Below are 25,908 nucleotides of genomic sequence, written 5' to 3' on the forward strand. Positions count from 1 at the left end.
GTACATTGGACATATTTTCAGTTATGGTAATAGCAACACACTAGTTACAAGAATTACCATGAGCAACAACAACAAATCCATCGCAATCACAATCACCTTTGGCCCAATACCATTGGGATTTTGGCATTTTAGGGTTAGCCTGCGGCTTCCTTTTGCAAAATCAAGTTCTCTTTTTCCTCCTTGTCCTGAAGGATCAAACCCGGATTTCTCTTGCTTAACCGAACTCACTGGCTGATGGGGCGTGCTCTCTGTGATAACAGCTATTAACAAGTTCTTCCTCTCCCTGCCAGCCAGGCAATTTGCATTACCACAGACACTAGCCTTTAAATTCTTAGCTGCTACCAATTTCAAGGCTGGACACTCATTCTTCCCTTCAGTAGGATGGGGTCTTTCCCTCCCCACCTTTTTCCTAGAAGGTTGAAAGTGGAAACTTCCTGCTCACAGGAATTCCACTGGGTGTGGATGGGTCATTACACAAAGTAAAAACTATTTCCCCCTGCTAATTTCCCCCCTACTCTTACTGACACCTTCTTGTCAACTGTTAGAAATGGGCCATCCTGATTATCACTACAAAAGGTTTTTTTCCCCTGCTGATAATTGATAGGTCTCCTTACAGTTGGTATGGCAACACCCATTGTTTCATGTTCTCTGTGTATATATATCTTCCTACTGTCTTTTCCACTGAATGCATCCGATGAAGTGAGCTGTAGCTCACGAAAGCTTATACCCAAATAAATTGGTTAGTCTCTAAGGTGCCACAAGGAGTCCTTGTTTTTTTCTGGCTAGGTGTGTTTACCAGTTGCAGACTGTGAAGCACGGACTGCTTACTTATAGAATTAGCCCGGAGACATTCCTGTTCCAACACCATTGTCTTCCCAACAAGCTGGCCAAACACAGCCACTTGGTCACAGGGCTGGTCAACTTTCTTAACAGTTTTTACTCCATCTGAGACCTTCTCAAAGCTATCCACACTGGATCTTTCAAAAGGAAAGTCAGTGGATCCATTTACAACAGAAAATTTCTGGCTGTTAGGAACTGAAACTTCCTTGGTTAAATCACTTCCACCCCCTTCAGTTGCAGTAAACTGCTTGCAGAGACCACCCTGAAAATTTTTCTCTTCAGGAATCTTTCTAAGCATCAATTTACCTTTACCTTGCTCTACAGAAGCATTGCTCTGCTGAGCCACTTCCAACTTCTGAGTTTCACTTACATCCAGAATCACCTCTGGCCCATCCGGCGGATTCCTACACAATCCCCTTTCAGGCAAACTGACAGACTTCCTAGATAAAAGGTCAGAAGCATTCTCCTTCCCTTTGCCACACACAAGTTCAGGAATCTTTTCCTTCTTTTTACAAGTTGTCAAACTGTTAGTAGGTAACACAATCAAATCACCTTTATGCTCTCCTTGTGGTCTGGCTAGGATATCAACCTGGTCAGACAGAGTTGCTCCACCCTTTTCCAACCACACACTAGCAACAGGCAAAATACAAGCACCAGAATTGTCTGGGCTCTGGGATTTTGCTAGGACACTAACTGGATGCGACCTACTTACAGTGAACCAGACAACTGCACTATCCTCGACCAGCACAGGCTGAAAGGCCCCTTCTGTCTGCTCCACAGACAAAGAACTGGAGACACCTTCTCCTTTACCAGACACACAGCTTGGGATCTCATTTGCCTTATCCCAGCACACAAGGCTGTTCACAGGCAACTGCTTGGAGATCAGGGTAGCTCCCTCCACAGGCAAGTCAATACCCCTGACAGACACAGGCACATTTCCTTCACTGTCCCAATTCTCCACCCAGCTAACAGGTAAGGTCCAGGGACACTCATCTTCCACTCTCCTCGCCTTCCCACCCTGCTGACTAGACACAGCCATCAGCTCACAAGGCTGCCTAGGCTCATCGAGACTTTCCTTACCAGGCACATTATCTGTTGGGAGTGGCAAACTGCTGTTCTTCTCACTACACTGAGTTACTTCCATCAAATCACAGTTACCTATTCCAGGTTCACTTTTACAAGCTGCACTAGCCAACAATCCATCACCCATCAAAAATCTACCTTTTCCTTCCTCAGTTAACCTGACCATCCACTTTAATCTGCTCCTGAGAAACGTTTTCCTGACCCACGAGATCTTTCTGCTCTTTATCTAATTCCAGATTCACTTCTGAGACACTAGACAGACATTCAGAAACTTCATTCACAGACAAACAGCTCTTTTCCTCAGACAGACATTTGGAGAAACCCTCCCCAGGCAAATCATTGCCCATAATAGACACAGGTTTAAGATCGTTCCTTTCCTGTGACCGGTTAACTGGATTGAACAAAACTTTAATATCTTTCCCAATCAAAAGAGCCTTAGGCAATAACTTCCTTACACCAGCTATAACTTCATGCTTAGTAACCATTCCATTCAAGGTGGATTCTGGCTAAAGGCATGCTTACCGTAAACTCATAAAAAGAACAGGCGGACTTGTGGCACCTTAGAGACTAACAAATTTATTTGAGCATAAACTTTCATAAGCTACAGCTCACTTCATCGGATGCATGTAGTGAAAAATACAGTGGGGAGATTTATATACACAGAGAACATGAAACAATGGGTGTTACCATACACACTGTAACCAGAGTGATCAGGTAACCTAAGCTATTACCAGCAGGAGAGCGGGGGCGGGGGGGTGGCAAGTAGGGGTGGGACCTTTTGTAGTGATAATCAAGGTGGGCCATTTCCAGCAGTTGACAAGAACCTCTGAGGAACAGGGGGGGAGGGGGGAATAAACATGGGGAAATAGTTTTACTTTGTGTAATGACCCATCCACTCCCAGTCTCTATTCAAGCCTAAGCCCTGGTCTACACTAGGACTTTAGGTCGAATTTAACAGCTTTAAATCGATGTAAACCAGCACCTGTCCACACGATGAAGCCCTTTATTTCGACTTAAAGGGCTCTTAAAATCGATTTCCTTACTCCACCCCTGACAAGTGGATTAGCGCTTAAATCGGCCTTTCTGGGTCGAATTTGCCGTTGCTCTGACGCAGGGAGGGGCGACTGACGACACGGCTTACAGGGTTGGCTTACAGGGAGCTAAAATCAACAAAGGGGGTGGCTTTACATCAAGGAGTATTTCAGGCAGGACTTCACGGAGGGTTCCAATAAGAAATGGTGCACCTAAGTTATTGTTCTTATTGGAACAAGGAGGTTAGTCTGGCCTCTGATTGATACATGGCTAGATTTACCTCGCTGCACCTTCTCTGTGAGTGACTGCAGTGTGACCTAGAGGAATGAGTCCCCTAGACGGGGGTGGGGGGGGGTTTGCAAATGAGTACAAAACAAATCTGGTCTATTTCTTGTTTTGATCCACTCCATCTATCCTTTACATCTTTGGCTGGCAGCAGACGGTGCAGAAGGACTGCATGCCATCCACATCTCATGGCTGCTCGGCAGAAGATGGTACAATAGGACTGCTAGCCATCCTCATCTCTTGCCTGCCCGGCAGAAGATGATGCAATAGGACTGCTAGCAGTCCGTATCACCTGCCTGCTCACCATAAGATGGTTCAATAGGACTAACTGCAGGACTAAAGAGAATGACCTGGTCAAGTCACTCCAAATTTAGTCCCTGCGCTCATGTCTGCCCAGGCGCTCCTGATCGACCTCACACAGGCCACCAGGAGCACCTCGGACATGACGATGACGGCTACCAGTCCAATTGCACCGTCTGCTGCCACAAGGCAATGGGTTGCTGCTGCGTAGCAATGCAGTACAGCATCTGCCAGCACCCAGGAGTCATAGGGTGACGGTTACCTGAGCGGGCTCCATGCTTGCCGTGGTATGGCGTCTGCACAGGTAACTCAGGAAAAAAGGCGCGAAACGATTGTCTGCCCTTGCTTTCACGGAGGGAGGGAGGGAACGGGGGCCTGACGATATGTACCCAGAACCACCCGCGACAATGTTTTAGCCCCATCAGGCATTGGGATCTCAACCCAGAATTCCAATGGGCAGCGGAGACTGCGGGAACTGTGGGATAGCTACCCACAGTGCAACGCTCCGGAAGTCGACGCTAGCCTTGGTACTGTGGAAGCGCTCCGCCGAGTTAATGCACTTAATGCACTTAGAGCATTTTCTGTGGGGACGCACACACTCGAATATATAAAACCGATTTCTAAAAAACCGACTTCTATAAATTCGACCTAATTTCGTAGTGTAGACATACCCTAAGTTCATTGTATACAGTTTGCAAATTAATTCCAGTTCAGCAGTCTCTCCCTGGAGTCTGTTTTTGAAGTTTGTTTTGTTGAAGAATTGCAACTTTTAGGTCTGTAATGGAGTGACCAGAGAGACTGAAGTGATCTGTGACTGGTTTTTGAATGTTATAATTGTTGACGTCTGATTTGTGTCCATTTATTCTTTTACGTAGAGACTGTCCAGTTTGACCAATGTAAATGGCAGAGGGGCATTGCTGGCACATGATGGCATGTATCACATTGGTAGATGTGCAGGTGAACGAGCCTCTGACAGTGTGGCTGATGTGATTAGGCCCTATGATGGTGTCCCCTGAATAGATAGGTGGACACAGTTGGCAATGGGTTTTGTTGCAAGGATAGGTTCCTGGGTTAGTGGTTCTGTTGTGTGGTGTGTGTTTGCTGGTGAATATTTGCTTCAGGTTGGGGGTCTGTCTGTAAGAAAGGACTGGCCTGTCTCCCAAGATCTGTGAGGGTGATGGTCGTCCTTCAGGATAGGTTGTAGATCCTTGATGATGCGTTGGAGGGGTTTTAGTTGGGGGCTGAAGGTGACGGCTAGTGGCGTTCTGTTATTTTCTTTGTTAGGCCTGTCCTGTAGTAGGTGACTTCTGGGTACTCCTCTGGCTCTATCAATCTGTTTCTTCACTTCCGCAGGTGGGTATTGTAGTTGTAAGAACGCTTGATAGAGATTTTGTGGGTGTTTCTCTGTCTGAGGGGTTGGAGCAAATGCAGTTTTATCGTAGAGCTTGGCTGTAGATGATGGATCGTGTGGTGTGGTCAGGGTGAAAACTGGAGGCATGTAGGTAGGAATAGCGGTCAGTAGGTTTCCGGTATAGGGTGGTGTTTATGTGACCATCGCTTATTAGCATCGTAGTGTCCAGGAAGTGGATGTCTTGTGTGGACTGGACCAGGCTGAGGTTGATGGTGGGATGGAAATAGTTGAAATCATGGTGGAATTCCTCAAGGGCTTCTTTTCCATGGGTCCAGATGATGAAGATGTCATCAATGTAGCGCAAGTAGAGTAGGGGCGTTAGGGGACGAGAGCTGAGGAAGCGCTGTTCTAAGTCAGCCATAAAAATGTTGGCATAGTGTGGGGCCCTGCGGGTACCCATAGCAGTGCCGCTGATCTGAAGGTATACATTGTCCCCAAAGGTGAACTAGTTATGGGTGAGAACAAAGTCACAACGTTCAGCCACCAGGTTTGCCGTGACATTATCAGGGATACTGTTCCTGACAGCTTGTAGTCCATCTTTGTGTAAAACTATTTCCCCATGTTTATTCCCCCACCCCACCCTCGCTGTTCCTCAGACGTTCTTGTCAACTGCTGGAAATGGCCCACCTTGATTATCACTACAAAAGGTTCCGCCCCCGCCCCTGCTTCCTCCTGGTAATAGCTCACCTCACCTGATCACTCTGGTTACAGTGTGTATGGTAACACCCATTGTTTCATGTTCTCTGTGTATTTAAATCTCCCCACTGTATTTTCCACTGCATGCATCCGATGAAGTGAGCTATGGCTCCCGAAAGCTTATACTCAGATAAATTGGTTAGTCTCTAAGGTGCCACAAGTCCTCCTTTTCTTTTTACATAGATTCATAGATATTAAGGTCCGAAGGGACCATTATGATGATCTAGTCTGACCTCCTGCCCAATGCAGGCCACAGAATCTCACCCACCCACTCTTGGGATAAACCTCTCACCTATGTCTGAGCTATTGAAGTCCTCAAATTGTGGTTTAAAGACTTCCAGGAGCAGAGAATCCTCCAGCAAGTGACCCGTGCCCCATACTACAGAGGAAGGGGAAAAACCCCCAGGGCCTCTTCCAATCTGCCCTGGAGGAAAATTCCTTCCCGACCCCAAATATGGCGATCAGCTGAACCCTGAGCATGTGTGGAAGACTCACCAGCCAGACACCCAGGAAATAATTCTCTGTAGTAACTCAGATCCCACCCATCTAACATCCCATCACAGGCCATTGGGCCTATTTACCATGAATAGTTAAAGATCAATTAATTGCCATGATAGTTATGCCTTGAATATTATCCCCAGCCAGGGGAGCAACCCCTCTTCCACCCCACACAGCCAGGGAGTGACCCCACCCCCAGTGAGGATGAGCAACACCCCCCCACACCTAGAGTGAGTGATACCCCATGGCCAGGGCAACCCCGCAGCAAGGTGAGCAGCCTGGCTCCCCCAACCCCACCCCCACCCCAGGGAGATGGAGCTTGGGAGGGGAGATGGAGGGAGGGTATCTGAGTGGGAGAGGGGAGGTGGGGAGGGTACCGGGTGGAAGGGGAGGGGGATGCGGGCCAGGTGCCATCCCCATCAGGCTTCTGAGCACCCTGCCCCTCCTCCCCTGTGTCCCACAGACGGCAAGGGGCCCCTGCACTTCGGTGTCTGTTCCACCTGGCTGGCCCAGCTGCAGGAGGGGGACATGGTGCCTGCCTTCATCAGAGGGTAAGGGGGGCCGGGACCCTGCATGGGGCACAGAGCCACGGTGGGGGGCTGGCAGACCTGGGACCCTGCCCCGGGGCACAGAGCCAAGGCGGGGGGCTGGCAGAGCTGGGACCCTGCCCCGGGGCACAGAGCCAAGGGGGGTGGCTGGCAGAGCCGGGACCCTGCCTGGGGCACAGAGCCAAGGCGGGGGGCTGGCAGAGCCGGGACCCTGCATGGGGCACAGAGCCAAGGCTGGGGGCTGGCAGAGCTGGGACCCTGCCCCGGGGCACAGAGCCAAGGCGGGGGGTTGGCGGGGCTGGGACCCTGCCCCGGGGCACAGAGCCAAGGCGGGGGGTTGGCGGGGCTGGGACCCTGCCCCGGGGCACAGAGCCAAGGCGGGGGGCTGGCGGGGCTGGGACCCTGCCCCGGGGCACAGAGCCAAGGCGGGGGGCTGGCAGAGCTGGGACCCTGCCCCGGGGCACAGAGCCAAGGGGGGTGGCTGGCAGAGCTGGGACCCTGCCTGGGGCACAGAGCCAAGGCGGGGGCTGGCAGAGCCGGGACCCTGCATGGGGCACAGAGCCAAGGCAGGGGGCTGGCAGAGCTGGGACCCTGCCCTGGGGCACAGAGCCAAGGCGGGGGGTTGGCGGGGCTGGGACCCTGCCCCGGGGCACAGAGCCAAGGCGGGGGGCTGGCAGAGCTGGGACCCTGCCCCGGGGCACAGAGCCAAGGCGGGGGGCTGGCGGAGCTGGGACCCTGCCCCGGGGCACAGAGCCAAGGCGGGGGGCTGGCAGGGCTGGGACCCTGCCCCGTGGCACAGAGCCAAGGCGGGGGGCTGGCGGGGCTGGGACCCTGCCCTGGGGCACAGAGCCAAGGCGGGGGGCTGGCAGAGCTGGGACCCTGCCCCGTGGCACAGAGCCAAGGCGGGGGGCTGGCAGAGCTGGGACCCTGCCCCGGGGCACAGAGCCTGGATGGGGGTGGGACCCTGCCCAGGACAGAGCCAGGGCGAGGGGAGGGGGGGACCCTGCATGAGGCTCAGGGTGGGGGCTGGTGGGGCTTGGACCCTGCCCGCATGCTCCCTCCTGTGGCTCTTTCACCCCACAGGCCCCACATCTCCCAGCATGCCCTGCTCCACCCCTAGTCTGGGGACCCCTCCTCCTCCCATTAACCCTTTCTGCTGCCGTGGCCCCTGCCCCGAGGCCCTGCAGCGTGCAGGCGGCTCGACCCGGTGCCATGCCCCAGACACCGTCCCTCCCCACACAGGGCCCCGTCCTTCCGGCTCCCGCAGGACCCCAGTGCCCCCTGCATCCTGGTGGGTCCGGGCACCGGCATCGCCCCCTTCCGGGGCTTCTGGCAGCAGCGGCTGCACGCCATGGAGACGGAAGGTCAGACGGCCGGGGGGCCTGGATTGGGCGGGGGGCTGGGGGTCCCTAGGGCTCATGGCCTGGGCAGGTTGGGGGACTGGGGACAGGGCCTGGGGGGCCTGGATTGGGCGGAGAGGCTGGGGGTCCCTAGGGCTCTTGGCTGGGGGGACCTGGTGCGCCTTGCCGAGGGGCACTGGGAGGGTGTGTCCGGGAGGGGTCTCGGCAGGGCCAGGGCGGGAGCAGGATCCCGGGGCTGGGGGGCCACTACTGCCCCTCACCCTGCCCCTGCCCTCCAGGCCTCCGGCCGGGCGAGATGACCCTGGTGTTCGGCTGCCGCTGTGCCCGCCTCGACCACCTCTACCAGCAGGAGGCGCTGGAGGCCCAGCAGAAGGGGGCGCTGAGCCGGGTGCTGACGGCTTTCTCCAGGGACCCCGACATCCCCAAGGTAACGGGGGCTGCGCCCAGCGGGGCTGGCTGGGGGGCCGGGGCGGCCCGCACTGACGCTCTGCCCTGCCCCAGGCCTACGTGCAGGACGTCCTGCGGACGCAGCTGCCGGGCGAGGTGCACCAGGTGCTATGCCAGCGCGGGGGCCACCTCTACGTCTGCGGGGACGTCACCATGGCCACCGGCGTCCTGCAGACGGTGCAGCAGATCCTGGCCCAGGAGGGAGGCATGACGCTGGCCGAGGCCGGAGACCTAATCAGCGAACTCCGGGTACGGGGTGGGGGAGCGGCCCCAGCTGGGGGCACGGGGACGCGGGCAGCCTGGCGTAGGCAAGTAGGGGGCTGTGGGTCAGCAGTGAGGGGCACCGGCAGAGCTGTGGGGGTGGGACCCCAGGGCTGGGGATGGGATGGAGGGGTGCTGGCAGAGCTGGGGGGTGGGGGGGCCCGGGGCTGGGATAGGGGCTGAGGGTGGGGACGGAGGGGTGCCGGCAGGGCTGGGGGGTGGGGGGCCCCCGGGGCTGGGATAGGGGCTGTGGGTGCGGACGGAGGGGTGCTGGCAGGGCTGGGGGTCCCCGGGGCTGGGATAGGGGCTGCAGGTTGGGACTGAGGGGGGCGGCAGGGCTGGGATAGGGGCTGCGGGTTGGGACTGAGGGGTGCGGCAGGGCTGGGTTAGGGCTGCAGGTTGGGACTGAGGGGTGCGGCAGGGCTGGGATAGGGGCTGCGGGATGGGACGGAGGGGTGCCGGCAGGGCAGGGAGGTGGGGGGCCCCGGGTCTGGGATAAGGGCTGTGGGTGGGGACGGAGGGGTGCTGGCAGGGCTGGGATAGGGGCTGCAGGTGGGGATGGAGGAGTGCCGGCAGGGCTGGAGGGCGGGGGGGCCCCGGGGCTGGGATAGGAGCTGCGGTTTGGGACTGAGGGGTGCGGCAGAGCTGGGTGAGGGGCTGCAGGTTGGGACTGAGGGGTGCGGCAGGGCTGGGATAGGGGCTGCGGGTTGGGACTGAGGGGTGCTGGCAGGGCTGGGATAGGGGCTGCAGGTTGGGACTGAGGGGTGCGGCAGGGCTGGGATAGGGGCTGCGGGATGGGACAGAGGGGTGCCGGCAGGGCAGGGGGGTGGGAGGCCCCGGGGCTGGGATAAGGGCTGCGGGTGGGGACGGAGGGGTGCCGGCAGGGCTGGGATAGGGGCTGCGGGATGGGACGGAGGGGTGCCGGCAGGGCAGGGGGGTGGGAGGCCCCGGGGCTGGGATAAGGGCTGCGGGTGGGGACGGAGGGGTGCTGCCAGGGCTGGGATAGGGGCTGCAGGTGGGGACGGAGGGGTGCCGGCAGGGCTGGGGGGCGGGGGGGCCCCGGGGCTGGGATAGGGGCTGCGGGTTGGGACTGAGGGGTGCCGGCAGGGCTGGGTAGGGGCTGCAGGTTGGGACTGAGGGGTGCGGCAGGGCTGGGATAGGGGCTGTGGGATGAGACGGAGGGGTGTGGCAGGGCTGGGATAGGGGCTGCAGGTTGGGACTGAGGGGTGCGGCAGGGCTGGGATAGGGGCTGTGGGTTGGGACTGAGGGGTGCTGGCAGGGCTGGGATAGGGGCTGCAGGTTGGGACTGAGGGGTGCGGCAGGGCTGGGATAGGGGCTGCAGGTGGGGACGGAGGGGTGCCGGCAGGGCTGGGGGGCGGGGGGGCCCCGGGGCTGGGATAGGGGCTGCGGGTTGGGACTGAGGGGTGCCGGCAGGGCTGGGTAGGGGCTGCAGGTTGGGACTGAGGGGTGCGGCAGGGCTGGGATAGGGGCTGCGGGATGGGACGGAGGGGTGCCGGCAGGGCAGGGGGGTGGGGGGCCCCGGGGCTGGGATAAGGGCTGCGGGTTGGGATGGAGGGGGGCTGGAATTGCAGGGCTCCCTGGGCATCAGTCTCGGTGCCCTGTGGGTGCTGCCCTGCCCGGCGCCCCTCACCCCGGGTCTCTCCCCCAGGACCAGAACCGCTGCCACGAGGACATCTTCGGCCTGACGTTCCGCACGCAGGAGGTGGCCTCGCGGATCCGCTCTCAGTCCTTCTCGGCGCAGGCGCGGAGCCTGCTGGAGCCCGCCCCCTGCGTGGCCCCTGGCTCCTCGGCCCATGGGGGTGGGAGCAGGGCCCTTTGCCCCACTGCTGCTGCCTCCCCCCCTGCAGCCCCCCAATAAAGCGTTTAGTTTTGATAATTGCAGCTCGTCGTTTTCCACGATGACTCTAGCGACTCGGGGACCGGCCCCGTGTCCGGTGTGGCCTCCCGCACCCCCATGGTCTGGGGCCCAGCCCCGCTGCGAGGGCAGGGCCACCCACTCAGACTCTGCCCAGCCCCAGCCGGCCGTGGGTCCGATGGCCTCAGGGCACGGAGCCGGCCAGCACAGCCGGCTGCACCAACGCCCAGAAGGAAGCCGGTCACCCCGGGCTGCCGCTGCTCCAGGGGGCAGGGAGCCAGCTGCTTTCCTCGGGCCCTGGCCCTGGGGCACCTGGCAGGGGGCAGAGCTGGGGCCACGGAGCCTCGGCCAGAGCTGCCCGTCTGACTCCAGTCCGAGAGGGGCGGGGCTCTGGCTGGGGGCGGGGTCATTGCCGGGAGAGGTGGGGCTTTGCCCCAGGGGCGGGGTCAGTCTGTGAATGGGCGGGGCTCTGGCCCAGGGCGGGGCGGGGTCAGTCTGTGAATGGGCGGGGCTCTGGCCCAGGGCGGGGCGGGGTCAGTCTGTGAATGGGCGGGGCTCTGGCCCAGGGAGGGGCGGGGTCAGTCTGTGAATGGGCGGGGCTCTGGCCCAGGGAGGGGCGGGGTCAGTCTGTGAATGGGCGGGGCTCTGGCCCAGGGAGGGGCGGGGTCAGTCTGTGAATGGGCGGGGCTCTGGCCGGGGGGGCGGGGTTCGCCCAGGGAGGGGCGGGGCTCTGGCTTGGGGGCGGGGTCAGCCAGGGGGCGGGGCTCTGGCCCGGAAGCTCTCGGCGGCGACGACCCGCCCCCGCAGCCCGTGGCGCGGTGCATTGTGGGCCGGCCGGGCCGCTGCTTTCGCGATGCTGCTGCTGCTGCTCCGGGCGGGGCGCGGGGGCTGCCGGGCCAGGTAGCGCGTCACCCGGACGCCTGGGTTCCCGGTCCCAGCCCGGAGCCCGCTGCCCCCCCCCGTGCACGTGCCGCTGGAGCCCCCACGGCGCGCGCCGGTGTGACACGCTCCCCGCCGGGCCCGGGGGGGGAGCAGGGGGGAGCCGGGCCCGGGGGGGGAGCGGGGAGCAGGGGGGAGCTGGGCGCGGGGGGGGAGCTGGAGCCATGGGCAGAGGGGGGAGCTGGGCGCGGGGGGGGAGCTGGAGCCGTGGGCAGAGGGGGGAGCTGGGCGCGGGGGGGGAGCTGGAGCCATGGGCAGAGGGGGGAGCGGGGAGCAGGGGGGAGCCGTGGGCAGAGGGGGGAGCTGGAGCCGTGGGCAGAGGGGGGAGCCGGGCCCGGGGAGCGGGGAGCAGGGGGGAGCCGTGGGCAGAGGGGGGAGCTGGAGCCATGGGCAGAGGGGGGAGCTGGGCGCGGGGAGCAGGGGGGAGCCGGGCGCGGGGGGGGAGTTGGAGCCGTGGGCAGAGGGGGGAGCCGGGAGCGGGGAGCAGGGGGGAGCTGTGGGCAGAGGGGGGAGCTGGAGCCATGGGCAGAGGGGGGAGCTGGGCGCGGGGAGCAGGGGGGAGCCGGGCGCGGGGGGGGAGTTGGAGCCGTGGGCAGAGGGGGGAGCCGGGCCCGGGGAGCAGGGGGGAGCGGGCACCGCCCGGGGCGCCTCACCCCCCCTTCTCCTTTTAGGTATGTGGCCAGTCATGCCAGAGTCTCCATCTTCCTCCGAGCCCCCGGCCGCCTGGCCGCGCCGTCCCCAGCCCTGCCCCGCTGCCCCTTCTCGCTGGGCCGGGCCACCGCGCTCCTGGCGGGCCCAGCCTTGCTGGGCCTGGGGGCCGGCCTCGCCCGCAGAGGAGCTCGTTGCCAGGAGGCTGGGAGCCCCGGCCCGGCCCCTGCTTCCCCCAAGCCAGAGCCCGACTTCGCCTGGGCCGAGTTCTGGAAGTTCCTTCGCCCGCAGCTGCTGGCCCTGTCGGCAGCCGTCGTGGTAAGAACCTCCTGGCGCGCCCCCCAGAGAACGCGGTGGGGCCTGGTGGAGGAGCCCAGCCCCCTGCCGGACCAGCAGGCTCCAGCCTTGGCCAGTCTGGGGGCTCCCGGGCCCGTACCCCCCATGTCTCAGTCTGACCCACGTGGCCCTGGGGGTGATACCCCCACCGGCCTGGCCCAGCCCGTGGGCCCCAGGGGTCAATGCTGGGCTCTGATCTCTCTCTGCAGTTTGCCTTGGGCGTGGCCCTGCTCAACATCCGGATCCCCATGCTCCTGGGGGAGCTGGTGAACGTGGTGGCACGCTGCACCCAGCAGCGTGTTGGGACCTACCTGCGGGAGGTGCGCCGGCCTGCCCTCCGCCTGCTCCTGCTCTACAGCCTGCAGGTGAGCCGGGGGGGGGCTGGCAGGGGCAGGGAGGGCTGTGAGCTGTTGGGCTCTGAACACCCCCCGCCCTGGTCCTCTCTAACAGAGATATGCAGCCCCTGTCCCAGGCGACCCGAGGGGGCCAAATGCTGTACCCAGATCTAGGGAAGGCCCTGGGGTGACCCGGGGAATTAGATCAGTCAGCCGTACATCTGTACCTGGCAGGCTGGTTGAAATGATCTTTAACAACAGAAGATCAGGGTTATAACCAGCATGATTTTTGCCAAGGAAAATCACTTCTCACTCATCTACTGAATGAGCTGACGTAATTTAGACATTCCAAAGGCCTTTTCCAAGGTCCCCCACAAGAGGTGGCTAAAGAAGCGAAGTCATCCTGGGTGAGAGAGACGGTATTGTCGTGGATCAAAGGCTGGCTGGGCATAGAAAGCGAGAGCAGGACTAAAGGACACAAGGTTAACAGAGGAGCCTGAAGGCGTCAGGCTAGGTCCTGTGCTTAATGAATTTATCAGGGGTCTGGAAAGGAGGGTGAGCAGGGAAGTAGCAGCATTTGCAGCTGAGAAGTTATTTAGGGGAGTCAGGCCCAGAGAGGGCGGTGAGGAACTCAAAGATCCCAAGCCCAGCTGGGTGAAAGGGCTGTATGACAGCCAGTGAAGTTCACTGCTGATAAATACTAAGTAATGCGCATTGAAGGGGAAAATACGAACTACTTGTCCACCTGACAGGGCTTGACATTAACGGTGTCAGCCCAGGAAAGGGATCTGGGCGTCCCTGCCGACAGCTCAGTAAAGATCTCTGCTCAATGCGCAGCTGTGGTCAAAAAAGCTGAGGTGATGTTGGGATGCTTAAGGACTGGGGAGGTGAAAAACCGAGAATATTCAAATGCCTTTTTTTAAACCAATGGCACCACCTCCTCTGGATCCTGTGTGCAGCATGGGCGCTCTGTCCCAGGCAGGCTATTGCAGAGCTCGAGGGGGTTCAGACAAGGGCCACAGAGATGACCCCGGACCTGGAAACGCTCTGTTACAAGGAGAGACTGGAACGACTGGGGTTGTTACCACAGAGAGCAGACGCACAAGAGGCTGCGTGAGAAGTCTATAAAATAACGCCTGGCCTAGATCAGTGAGATCGGGCCTGGCTGGGCTTCCTGACTCGTAACACAAGGACGAGGGGCCAGTCCATGAAATTAAATGGTGGGACGTTCCAAACTGATCTGAGGAAATGCTGTCCCGCAAGGTGTGGCTGGACTGTGGAACTCTCTGCCACAGGAGGTTGCTGAGGCCAGGGACTGAGGAAGATTCAAAGAGGATGTTTTATGTGGGTACCAAGATGTCCAGGTAGAGCCCTGTGTGGGACTGTTGTTTATGGCAGCAGGGCCCGCGGGATCCTGGCCCCGCAGCAGGGCTCTGCACTAGTCCTGCACAGGGTGCTGCATCCAGGGATGTTTTAATTCCTGGCACCACCTCTGTGGCAGGATGTGAAAGCCACTGCTGGCCCCTGCCTCCTGGGGTTGGGATGAGACTCCAGGAGGGGCCAGTCACCCCAGATCTGCGGCGGTGGGGCTCTCATAGGTGCTCTTGGGCGGGGCGCTGGGCTGGCGGGCCTCGGGCTGACTGCTGTGGCCATTCCTCCATCCCCAGGGGCTGCTGACCTTCAGCTACATCGTGATGCTGGCGCGGGTCGGGGAGCGGGTGGCCGGCAGCATGCGCAAGGCCCTCTTCGCATCCCTGCTGCGGTAAATCCACCCACTCGGGGGATGCATGGGAAGGAGGGTGGATTGATGACCGTAGGGGAAAGGGCGGGGGGGCGGCTGGGGGCAATGACTGCAGTGGGGGGCATGTTTGGGGAGTAGGGGAATGATGGGTTGGTTGGGAGGAAGGAGGTGGGGGATGGTTGGGGGGGCTGGCTGAGGAATGGGGGTTGGTTGGGGAGCAGGGGGTTGGTTGGGGGGCTGGGGTTGCAGGGGGGTTGGTTGAGGGAACAGAGGGGGGTTGGCTGGGGGAGCTGGGGCAGTTGGAGACAGCAGCTCCTGCAGGCCCCTCCCCCCCAGCCCCTGTCCCGTCCCGTCCCCCAGACAGGACATGGCGTTCTTTGATGCCAACCGGACGGGGCAGCTGGTCAATCGGCTCACAACCGACATCCAGGAGTTCAAATCCTCCTTCAAACTCGTCATCTCCCAGGTGAGGCCAATGGGAGCAGCCCCGGATGTCCCACCCCGGGCAGCCCCATCCTCTCCCAGCCAGCAGCCCCCACCCCGGGTGCTGAGTGCCCCGCCCTTGGCCTCTCCTGGCACTGCTGGGGAAGGCCTGGGGGCCCCGCGGGATCCCGCTGACTGGGTCTCTGCCTCCAGGGCCTGCGCAGTGTCACGCAAACCGTGGGCTGCTTCGCCTCCCTCTACCTGCTCTCGCCCAAGCTGACCGGGCTGCTCCTGGTGGTGATGCCCAGCTTGGTGGGCGCCGGTGCCCTGATCGGCTCTGTCCTGCGCAGCCTCTCCCGCCAGGCCCAAGAGCAGGTAACACCCCCTGTGACGGGTTGGGTCACAGGGATCCCCTTGGGACTGTCACCTGATGTGCTGAGATTACCTCTGAGCGCGTTTTCCCTGCCAGCCTGGGACTCCAGAACCCTGCCTTGTTGAGCCAGACACGCCAGCCTGCTGCAAACACAGACTCAGATCAGGGCCACACCCCCAAAGCTGCAGGCTTTAACTGAAAACCACTCAGCAGGTTCCCTGTCTCCAGCACCCAGACACCCAGCTCCCAATGGGATCCAAACCCCAAATGAATCTGTTTTACTCTGCATAAAGCTTATACAGGGTAAATTCATAAACTGTCTGCCCTCTATAACACAGATAGAGAGATGCACAGCTGTTTGCTCCTCCCAGTATTAATCACTTACTCTGGGTTTACCAGTAAACAAAAGTGATTTTATTAAGTATAAAAAGTAGGATTTAAGTGGTTTCAAGTAATAACAGACAAAACAAAGTAATTTACCAATCAAAATAAACCAACACATGCAAGTCTAAGCCTAATACATTAAGAAACTGATTACAGGTAAATCTCACCCTTAGAGATGTTCCAATAAGCTTCTTTCACAGACTCGACTCCTTCCTAGTCTGGGCCCAGTTCTTTCCCCGGTACAGTCCTTGTTAGTTCCAGCAGGCATCTCCGGTGGGAAGCAGGGGTTTTCACATGACTGGGACCCTCCTTATGCTGTTCCACCCCCTTTTATACCTTTGTCACATGGCGGGAATCTTTTGTCTCTCTGGGTCCCCACCCCTACTTCTAAATGGAAAAGTACCAGATTTAAGATGGATTCCAGTATCATTCTTCATTACCCAGGGGCTGGCCCACCCGTACACAGGAAGGCTTGCAGGTAAATAAACTATCTACAATCAATTGTCCTAGTCAGTGGGAGCCATCAAGATTCTAAACCTGCAGGGGCCCAGACTTTGCATGATTACAGTAGGACCTCAGAGTTATACTTGATATGCCTAGCTTCAGATACTAGAACCAGAGACTAGCAGGGTTGGAAGAGACCTCAGGAGGTCACCTAGTCCAGCCCCCTGCATACATACAAACAGGATGACCACACTCAGTAGGTAATAACCTTTGCAGTGATGCCTTACAAGAGACCTTTTGCATGAAGCATATTCCAGTTATATTATATTCCCACTCATAAGCATATTTCCATAAAACATTATGGAATGCAACGTCTCCCCCCGGCCCCACTCCGCCAGGCCCAGGAGCCGGCAACACCCCGCACTCCTGCCAGGCACAAATGGTGGCTGTGCGTTTGTGGGCCCCCAGTACGGAGGGAGTGTTGAGGTGGCAGGTGCCCCAGCCATGGCTTCTCCTGCCCCATTGGGCAGGCAGCGCCCGCGGAGCAAGGTGGCCTGTGACCGTCTCTCTGCAGGTGGCCAAGGCCACGGGGGTGGCAGATGAGGCGCTGGGAAACGTGCGGACTGTGCGGGCCTTTGCCATGGAGGACACAGAGGTGGCGTAAGTACCAGGCAGTGGCTTTGTCCCCACCCTGCCCCACTCACACCAGCCCCGCATGCACATGCTCCCTGCTGCCCAGACCCCAAAGCCAGGACCTTGTCCCTTGCCATCTGGGCCCGTGTCCTGCCCCCCAGCCTGGCATTGGGGGCGCTGTGCAGGAGAGGTGCCACCCCCACACCCTGGCCAGGTCCTGTAGGCACTGGGGGGCGCTGTGCAGGGGAGGTGCTGTGAGGAAAGCCCTGCAGCTGCCAGCCCCGCCCCGGTGTGGGTCGCCAACCCCCTCCTTGCCTTGCAGCCTGTACTGCCACGAGGTGGATCAGTCGAGCCGGCTGAATGAGAAGTTGGGCAGGGGCATCGCTGTCTTCCAGGGGCTGTCCAACATGGTGCTGAATGGTGAGTGGGCGGCGCATGGCTGGGCCATGCTGTAACCAGCCCCCGCTAGGTCCCGTCTGTTCACAAGGGTGGGTCACACAGCCTCCCACCTCCGACGGAGCCTCTGGGCTCTAGCCCTCTACCTTCCCCCCACGAGCTCTGCCAGCGAGTCCCTCTGAGCCGGGCTCTAGGGGACCCTCATCGCGCCCAGCCAGGATTGGCCCTGGCACCAGGAGCCTTTTCCCCCCAGAGCAGGTTTGTCAGTCACCTGGAACAAGCCCTCAGTAGCCCAGAGACACAGTCTGGACTGGCTACCCCCAGGGCTCCCCTCAGCTATGCTACTGTAGGGCCCCTGTGACCCCTCTCCCGTCCCCCATGAGCCCCATGGCTGTGACCCAACTCCACCCCCACCCCCACCCCCAGCACTACTCTGGCTAGGGGCTCGGCTCTGCTCCCTGCAGGGAGCTGGGGGAGCCGTTGGCTCCAGGTTAATCTGCAGCCAGAAAGTCTCTGCGGGGGCCTCTGGCCAGCCTAGGCAGCCCTAATGGATCTGTCTCCAACTCACCCTGACTCCCCTGAGCAACGATGCCAAGGCCATAGGAACAGACTCACTGGGATGCGGAGAATTCCCCCGGGTGTGCCCGCACCACGCAGTGCCAGCCGCTCAGCCCGCCCCGTGCACCCGGCCAGGCACCAGCTGCTGCACTCCACCCCAGAGGCGGCTGCCATTCCGGGGTGTTAGGGAAATACTTCGGCACCTCTCGGTGTCAGGGCACCGTGCCAGCCAGTGCGTCTGAGGGGGGCTGCGGGCTCCTCGTCTCTCCTGTGTCCCACTCCCTGTGGCGGGGCTGGAAGCCCTCATGTCACCGTGCCGCGCTCTGCCCCTGCAGGTATCGTGCTGGGCACCATCTTTGTGGGGGGCTCCCTCATGGCTGGGGAGGAGCTCTCACCTGGAGACCTCATGTCCTTCATGGTGGCTTCGCAGACAGTGCAAAGGTCAGAGAACAACAGCCGTGTGCATTTCACCCCGGGGTGGGGCTCACCAGGAGAGTCGTTATCAGTGGTTCACAGTCATGCTGGAAGGGCATAACGAGTGGGGTCCTGCAGGGATCGGTTCTGGATACGTTTCCATTCAATATCTTCATCACTGATTTAGATAACGGCATAGAGAGTACACTTATCAAGTGTGCGGATGATACCAAGCTGGGAGGGGGTGCAAGTGCTTTGCAGGACAGGGTTAAAATTCAAAAGGATCTGGACAAACTGGAGAAATGGTCTGAAGTAAATGGGATGAAATTCAATAAGGACAAATGCAAAGCCCTCCACTTAGGAAGGAACAATCAGTTGCACACATACACAATGGGGAATGACGGCCTAGGAAGGAGTCCTGTGGAAAGGGATCTGGGGTCATAGTGGATCACAAGCTAAATATGAGTCAACGGTGTAACAAACATCCTTCTGGGTTGTATGAGCAGGAGTGTTGTAAGCAAGACACGAGAAGTAATTCTTCCGCTCTACTCCACGCTGATTAGGCCTCAACTGGAGTATTGTGTCCAGTTCCTGGCCCCACATTTCAGGAAAGATGTGGAAAGTCCAAAGAGCCACAAAACGGATGAAAGGTCTAGGAAACATGACCTGTGCGGGAAGATTGAGAACACTGGGTCTGTTTGGTCTGGAGCAGAGAAGACTGGGAGGGGACATGAGAACAGTTTTCAAGTACATAAAAGGTGGTTACAAAGGGGGAGAAAAATTGTTGTTCTTAACCTCTGAGGACAGGACAAGACGCAATGGGCTTAAATTGCAGCCAGGGCGGTTTAGGTTGGACATTAGGAAAAACCTCCGACCTGTCAGGGTGGTTCGGCACTGGAATAAATTGCCCAGGGAGGTTGTGGAATCTCCATCGTTGGGGATTTTTAAGAGCAGGTTGGACAATCACCTGTCAGGGATGGTCTGGATAATGCGTAGTCCTGTCGTGAGTGCAGGGGACTGGACTAGGCGACCTCTTGAGGTCCCGTCCAGTCCCATGATTCTATGTCCCCATGCCCAGTGCTGAGCAGAGCCTCTCCCCTTGCCTCGGCAGGTCCATGGCCAACATCTCCGTCCTGTTTGGACAGGTAGGTGGGGCAGGGGCTGGCTCGGTCCCCCTTTGACACCTCCCCGCTCTTGTGGGGCTAGCAGCCTGACACAGGGCCGGGGTGACCGTACCAGCAGCCGGTTCGCAGGGCTTGCCTGCTGCTTCTGGGATTCTGGCCCGGGGCGGCTTCTGGGCGGAGGGCACTGGGACAAGTGCCGGCCTGTCTGGTTGGTTGAAGGTGCGACTGGCCAGATCCTGCCTGGTCGTTCTTTATCCGTATGCCCTGCTCTGGCCCAGCTGCTGCACCTTGTAAACTGAGGCAGGGACCCCTGAGGCACAATGGTGGTGACGGAGGTTCCTGCTGTGCCCCTGTGCTGGCCCCAGACTGTCAGCTGGGCAAGGGGGAAGGGCTGGGCCCCCACTGGCCACGGCCCTTCCAGCACTCGGTGCCATGTGGCCGTGGAGGGGTGACGCAGACGGGGCTGTGCTTGGGGCTGCCCCAGTGACATGGTGACCAGGGCATCGGGCAGTCCCACCCCATCGCTGTCCCCGCAGGTCGTGCGAGGCCTCAGCGCTGGAGCCCGTGTCTTTGAGTTCATGACCCTGGAGCCGACCGTGTCCCTGTCGGGGGGGGACCAGATCCCCAGCCACTCCCTGCTCGGCCACATCTGCTTCCGGGACGTCTGCTTCAGGTGAGGGCAGCTGGGGGGGCTCTGTTCTGCACCACTGGGAACCTGTCATTCTCCTCACCCTCTGTACCACCCTTCCCTCAGTCCTGCCGGTGCCCCTCGTTCCCGACCCACAGCCCCTGCTAGCCCAGCCGGTGCCCCCTCGTTCCCAACCCACAGCCCCCTGCTAGCCCAGGCCTGCCGGTGCCCCCTCGTTCCCGACCCACAGCCCCCTGCTAGCCCAGCCTTGCCGGTGCCCCCTCGTTCCCGACCCACAGCCCCTGCTAGCCCTGCCGGTGCCCCTCACTCTCGACCCACAGCCCCTGCTAGCCCAGCCTTGCTGGTGCCCCTCGTTCCCGACCCACAGCCCCCTGCTAGCCCAGCCCTGCTCCCCCCCCATCTCTGCCGGTGCCCCTCACTCCCAACCCACAGCCCCTGCTAGCCCTGCCGGTACCCCTCACTCCCGACCCACAGCCCACTGTTAGCCCAGCCCTGCCGGTGCCCTCCCGTTCCCGACCCACAGCCCCCTGCTAGCCCAGCCCTGCTGGTGCCCCCTCGCTCCCGACCCACAGCCCCTGCTAGCCCAGCCCTGCCCCCCCAGCCCTGCTGGTGCCCCCTCACTCCTGACCCACAGCCCCTGCTCCCCCCAGCCCTGCCGGTGCCCCTCACTCCCGACCCGCAGCCCCTGCCACCCCAGCCCTGCCCCCCCAGCCCTGCCGGTGCCCCTCGCTCCCAGTTGCACAGCTTCTCCGCACTTGCCCAGCGCTTGGCCGCCTTGTCTGCCCTGCCCAGCCTGACCCCTCTCTTCTTGCTGTCGCAGTTACCCCACGCGCCCCAGCTGCCCAGTGCTACGGAACTTCAGCCTCACCCTGCCCCCTCGCAAGACAGTGGCCATCGTGGGCGAGTCGGGAGGAGGTACCACAGGAAGTCTCCAGGTTCCTCCCACCCCTCGGCTGCCCCCGGGCCATGAGTGCCAAAGCCCCCTCCCCACCCCCAAGTCCATCACAGGTGGGGTCTCGCAGGGCAGCCAGTCCAGAGAGGGGCGGGGTGGCCAAGGTCTCACAGGGAATGGTCCTGGCTCCCAGCCCCCCTGCCCTCCCAGAGCCGGGATAGAACCCAGGCGTCCTGGCTCCCCGCCCCCCTGCCCTCCCAGAGCTGGGATAGAACCCAGGCGTCCTGGCTCCCAGCCTACTCGGCCCCACCTCGGCTCAGAGTTCAGTCCCCTAAAGGCTCTGAAATGGACCCTGCCCCTCCCTGGGCTGTGGGCAGGCCGTGGGGCGCTCTGTGCCCAGGCTGTGTCGTGGGCCATGCGGCTGCCAGCCTCATCCCCTTGCCCTGCAGGGAAGTCGACGGTGGCGGCCCTTCTGGAGCGTTTCTATGAGCCCACGGGGGGGGCCATCACGCTGGACGGACGGGAGCTCTGCACCCTGGACCCCTCGTGGCTACGGGGGCAGGTCATTGGCTTCATCAGCCAGGTGAGCGGGGCGGGAGAGAGCAGGGACTGGGGCGGTGAGGGGAGTGGAGCACCAGGCGGGGGTCAGGCTGCTCCCAGCACTGAGATGGTGGCTCCCCCACCCCAGGAGCCTGCACTCTTTGGAACGACCATCCTGGAGAACATTCGCTTTGGGAAGCCCAGCGCGTCCGACGCCGAGGTCTACGCCGCGGCCCGGCTGGCCAACGCCGACAGCTTCATCCACAGCTTCCCCCAGGGCTATGGCACCATCGTGGGTGAGCGCAGGGCCCTGGCTCCTTCCTGTGCCCCCACTCACCCAAGTGGGCGCCCTCCGTGGGGGGTGGCTGCTTGGGGGGGAGCAGCTGCTGGCTGGAGCTGCCAGACCCGCTCCGAGTGGACGTACGGCTGCGGCGGGGTCTCCGTGACGTGGGGTCTCCGTGACGCGGGGTCAGTGGAGCTGGGGCAGCCCTGGGGGGAGGGCCCCTGCCTCGGGCTCTCTCAGGCCGGATGGGATGGGCAGAACAGCCCCACAGAGCCCCTGTCCCCCCAGGCGAGCGCGGCGTGATGCTGTCGGGGGGCCAGAAGCAGCGTGTGGCCATCGCCCGGGCCCTCCTTAAGAACCCGGCAGTGCTGATCCTGGACGAGGCCACGAGTGCCCTGGACGCGGAGTCGGAGCAGGTGGTCCAGGGGGCTCTGGAGCGGGCCATGGCTGGCCGCACCGTGCTGGTCATCGCCCACCGGCTCAGCACCGTCCAGGGCGCCGACCTCATCGTGGTGCTGGCCCGGGGCTGCGTGGCTGAGGTGAGGGGGGACGAGGCTGGGCGGGGGGCAGAGTCCTGCAGGTGGGGTTGGCAGGGGGCCAGTTCTGGGGGCATGGGGTGTTCTGGGGGGTGGGGGCCATGGGGAGGTACGAGGGCGCGGGGATGAGACTGGTGTTCTGGGGGGTGGGGGCCATGGGGAGGTACGAGGGCATGGGGATGAGATGGGTGTTCTGGGGGCATGGGGTGTTCTGGGTGGGTGGTCCCCGGGTGGAGGGGCCATGGGGAGGTACGAGGGCATGGGGATGAGATGGGTGTTCTGGGGGCATGGGGTGTTCTGGGTGGGCGGTCCCTGGGCGGGGGGGCCATGGGGAGGTATGAAGGCATGGGGATGAGACTGGTGTTCTGGGGGCATGGGGTGTTCTGGGTGGGTGGTCCCCGGGTGGGGGGGCCATGGGGAGGTACGAGGGCACGGGGATGAGACTGGTGTTCTGGGGGGCGGGGGCCATGGGGAGGTACGAGGGCACGGGGATGAGACTGGTGTTCTGGGGGGCGGGGGCCATGGGGAGGTATGAAGGCATGGGGACGAGATGGGTGTTCTGGAGGCATGGGGTGTTCTGGGTGGGTGGTCCCCGGGTGGGGGGGCCATGGGGAGGTACGAGGGCACGGGGATGAGACTGGTGTTCTGGGGGGCGGGGGCCATGGGGAGGTACGAGGGCACAGGGACGAGATGGGTGTTCTGGGTGGGCGGTCCCCTGGTGGGAGGGGCACAGGGGCATTCTGGGGGGTACGGGGCGCAGGGCCAAGGTTGGGCGTGGCCTGCTCTGTGACCCCCCCCGGTCTCCCGCCAGGTGGGGACTCACGCGGAGCTCCTACGCCGGAGCGGGCTGTATGCTGAGCTCATCCGCAGACAGGCCATGGAGCAGCCCTGAGCGGGGACGAGCGCAGCAGAGACCCTGGATCTGTGCACCGACCTCTGGCGCTGGGGCTGCCCAGCCACTGGGGCCTGCCCAGCCACGGGCCCCTCCTCTCTCCCCAGGCAGGGCTCCCTGGCTCTGGCTCCCCTCCCCGGCTCTGCCCCGGGCAGGGCTTGGGCCATGGCCCGCAGCAAGGTGCTGGGTGCCCAGGTTCATGCTGTGCCCCGTCGCCAATAAAAGCCAAGTGCAGCTGTTGTCTGAGACGGGGTTGGGGGGTGCGGGGGGTGGCATGGGGAGCTGGGACCAGCCAGACCCGCTTCATTACCCTAGCGATCAGCCCCTGATCTCATCTCCTGCCCCCTCCCCCCGCCTGGAGCGGGCTCTGGCCGTGCCCCCAACATGCCAGGGCTCTGGGGGTTGCCATGGGGATGGGGATGTGACTCAGAACCACCCCCCCACCCCGCCCCGGGGACTCACCCCCAGCCCAGCTCGGGCTGTGCAGGGGCCCAGGCAAGTGGAGTAACAGGCTGGGGGCCTGGGCCAAGTCCTCAGGCCTCATGTCTCTGGGGATCCGCCTTGATGGGCTCAGCGAAGACTCCAGGCCCATCTGCTCTGGGGTCTCGTCCCGTGGGGTACGGAGCTCCCTGGCCCACCCAGACCTGCGTCCCGGCAGGAGCCACCCCCCCGCTGGTAATGACCCTCCCCCTCTCTTGGCCCGCGAGGGGCTGGGCACGGCTCAGGCCGGTTTTGGACAGGACCTTGCATGCCCGCTCGGGCTCCTGGGCTGGGCTGAGGAGCCGCCGAGGCAAACCAGGGCGAAGGGACCGTTTGAGCTTCATCCAGGAACCGCCAAATTGTCCCCGGCTCGGTAACAGGGCCCGTTCCCAGCCTGTCCTGCCAACCCCTGAGAGCTCCCCTGGCAGCTGGGCCCGCCTCATGGTCACCGGCCGTACGCCCTGCTCCCCCCCTTCCCTTCGGCTTGACGTGCTCCAGAGAGAGGGTGTTCCCATGGCTGCACCTCTTCCGCCCGCTCTGGCCACAAGCCGCTTTCTTCACCCAGTGGGCCCCACTTGTCCACTGAGCCCCCTTCAGCTGGATTCCTTCAACAGCTGGTTAGTCGTCAGAACGGCCGGACTGGGGCAGCCCCGTGGCCCTGTTAGCCCAGGATCCTGCCATCCAACAGCTCGGTGCCAGGGGCTTGAGGGAATGCACAGGACAGGGCACTATGGAGTGAGCCGTTCTCTGTCCTCCAGCCCCAGCTTTTGGCAAACAGTCTGGGGACACTCAGAGCGTGGGGTTGTGTCCCTGCCCGTCCTGGATCATCACCACGGAGGGACCTACGCGCCAGGAATTGATCTAGTTCTTTTTTGAACCCTGTCATAATCTTGGTCTTCAACATCCCCTGGCAGTGAGTTCCACAGGTTGTCTGTGTGTTGGGTGATGAATCACTTCGTTTGGTTGTTTTGAACTGGCTGCCTGTTAATTGTTTGTTGCTGTGGGTCCTGTGGGAGGGTTTCTTGTTTGCCAGTGTCAGGCTCTGTTTTCATCTATCCCAGCTCTTCAGTCAATTCATTTTCCATTCGTTATATTTCCTTTCAGTTTTTCCCCTTGACTCTGTCTCCAGTATGGTTGGAGATTTTATTTCCGTTCCCTGCGAGTGGCTGCTCCCGGTCCCAGCTCTGGAGATAAGAGACAGCCCTGGTTTGCGTTGGGCTAATCTCACCTGTTCGGCGGAACGGGGGGCAGAGAAGGGTCGTATATTGGAGATCCCAAGGGGGAGGGAACACCTCCAGCCAGGGCATGATGCTCAATTTCCCCCTCCGTCCTAGCAAACGCCCAGCAGGGAGCACCAGCCTGGAGGAAACCCCTCCCTGAACCACTGTGGGGCCAGGGGAGCCTTGGCCTGGCCTGTCCCCCACTTCAGGGTCAGTCCCAGGCCAGAGCCTTCTGACCCTCTCCAGCATGGGGGCACCCCAGCAGTGGCAGGAAACGCTGCCATGCTCTCCTGCACCCTCTCCCCAGAGCCCCAGCCTGGAGGCAGCTTGGGGGCCCCTTGGCTGACCGGCTGCCCCCTGCGGCTGTGCAACCCCCTGGAAATCGGTGACAGCCCAGCAGGGGGTGCACGCTGAGCCTGACAGGCCCCACCAGCTTCCCCGCAGATGCCCCATGGGCTGGTGGGGAGAGAGGGGCTCATTCCCTTGAGGGCTCCCGGCTGGGGCCTGTGGCAGGGACATGGGCGCTGGGGGTCCCTGGCAGGTTCATCGCTGCGGAAGGAGTGCTGGGGGGCTCTGACCCGGCCGGGGAGTTTGTCTCTGGGCTGGAGCATGTGCTGGGATCCCCGGGGCTGACAGCAGAGAGAGCGGCCGAGAGGCTGGGGTGGGGGGAGAGTGTGCCCCAGGGAGGGCAGCTTCTGGCCTTGGGGAATGGCCAGCAGGGGTCATGTCCTGCAGACCTGTGGGTGCCACCAGACACCTTTCTGGGTTAGTGGGGCAGGCTGGGCTCCTCAGGTGGGGCCTGTGCCCAGTGCAGGAAGGTGGGCAGGGCCAGGATGTGCCTGACTCCACAGCAGCGGCTGCACCTGGGCAAGCGCCCTTCACCTGTACCCAGTGCGGGCACCACTTCCTGCAGCAGGGAGTCCCGTGCGTGCCCAGCGAGGAGAGCCCCTATCACGGACACAGCAAGCCAGGCCATCCACCATCATGTGTATGGGCGAGTGCCCTTCCCTGGCCCTCACCGCACCCAGCC

At 61.5% G+C, this 25,908-nt stretch overlaps 2 protein-coding genes across 3 annotated transcripts in view; both read left to right on the forward strand.

The window, feature by feature from the left end:
- The window catches only part of NOS3 (nitric oxide synthase 3), an 82,316-nt gene extending 71,661 nt beyond the window's left edge, over positions 1 to 10,655 (forward strand). Inside the window, exons 22-26 of the mRNA XM_084620734.1 lie at positions 6,609 to 6,696; positions 7,936 to 8,057; positions 8,333 to 8,481; positions 8,556 to 8,750; positions 10,432 to 10,655. Of these exons, the coding sequence (XP_084476860.1) occupies positions 6,609 to 6,696; positions 7,936 to 8,057; positions 8,333 to 8,481; positions 8,556 to 8,750; positions 10,432 to 10,641 (764 nt within the window). The 3' untranslated portion in view covers positions 10,642 to 10,655. The remainder of the gene's footprint in view (positions 1 to 6,608; positions 6,697 to 7,935; positions 8,058 to 8,332; positions 8,482 to 8,555; positions 8,751 to 10,431) is intronic.
- Positions 10,656 to 11,419: 764 nt separating this feature from the next.
- ABCB8 (ATP binding cassette subfamily B member 8) lies at positions 11,420 to 24,631 on the forward strand. Of its 2 annotated transcripts, XM_084619455.1 has the most exons (16): positions 11,420 to 11,538; positions 12,249 to 12,543; positions 12,771 to 12,926; positions 14,564 to 14,658; positions 14,998 to 15,103; positions 15,274 to 15,435; positions 16,836 to 16,921; positions 17,217 to 17,314; positions 18,184 to 18,289; positions 19,374 to 19,407; positions 19,923 to 20,059; positions 20,856 to 20,950; positions 21,377 to 21,510; positions 21,616 to 21,763; positions 22,039 to 22,289; positions 23,098 to 24,631. In XM_084619455.1, exons 1-16 carry the CDS (start codon positions 11,492 to 11,494, stop codon positions 23,176 to 23,178), a joined length of 2,031 nt encoding a protein of 676 aa, XP_084475581.1. In that variant the 5' UTR covers positions 11,420 to 11,491; the 3' UTR covers positions 23,179 to 24,631. The 2 variants fall into 2 exon arrangements, with proteins under 2 accessions (XP_084475581.1, XP_084475582.1); XM_084619456.1 differs by lacking the exon at positions 15,274 to 15,435.
- Positions 24,632 to 25,908: the final 1,277 nt, after the last annotated feature.

Source organism: Lepidochelys olivacea (assembly GCF_965140295.1).
Source record: "Lepidochelys olivacea isolate rLepOli2 genome assembly, chromosome: 2".
NCBI lineage: Eukaryota > Metazoa > Chordata > Testudines > Cheloniidae > Lepidochelys > Lepidochelys olivacea.

Excerpts from the sequence above, each read along its gene's own strand:
- ABCB8 (XM_084619455.1), top strand. The coding sequence starts at position 11,492 with ATGCTGCTGCTGCTGCTCCGGGCGGGGCGCGGGGGCTGCCGGGCCAG. Across the intron at positions 12,544-12,770 it reads CCCTGTCGGCAGCCGTCGTG|TTTGCCTTGGGCGTGGCCCT; the intron begins GTAAGAACCTCC and ends CTCTCTCTGCAG. Across the intron at positions 14,659-14,997 it reads CTCTTCGCATCCCTGCTGCG|ACAGGACATGGCGTTCTTTG; the intron begins GTAAATCCACCC and ends CCCGTCCCCCAG.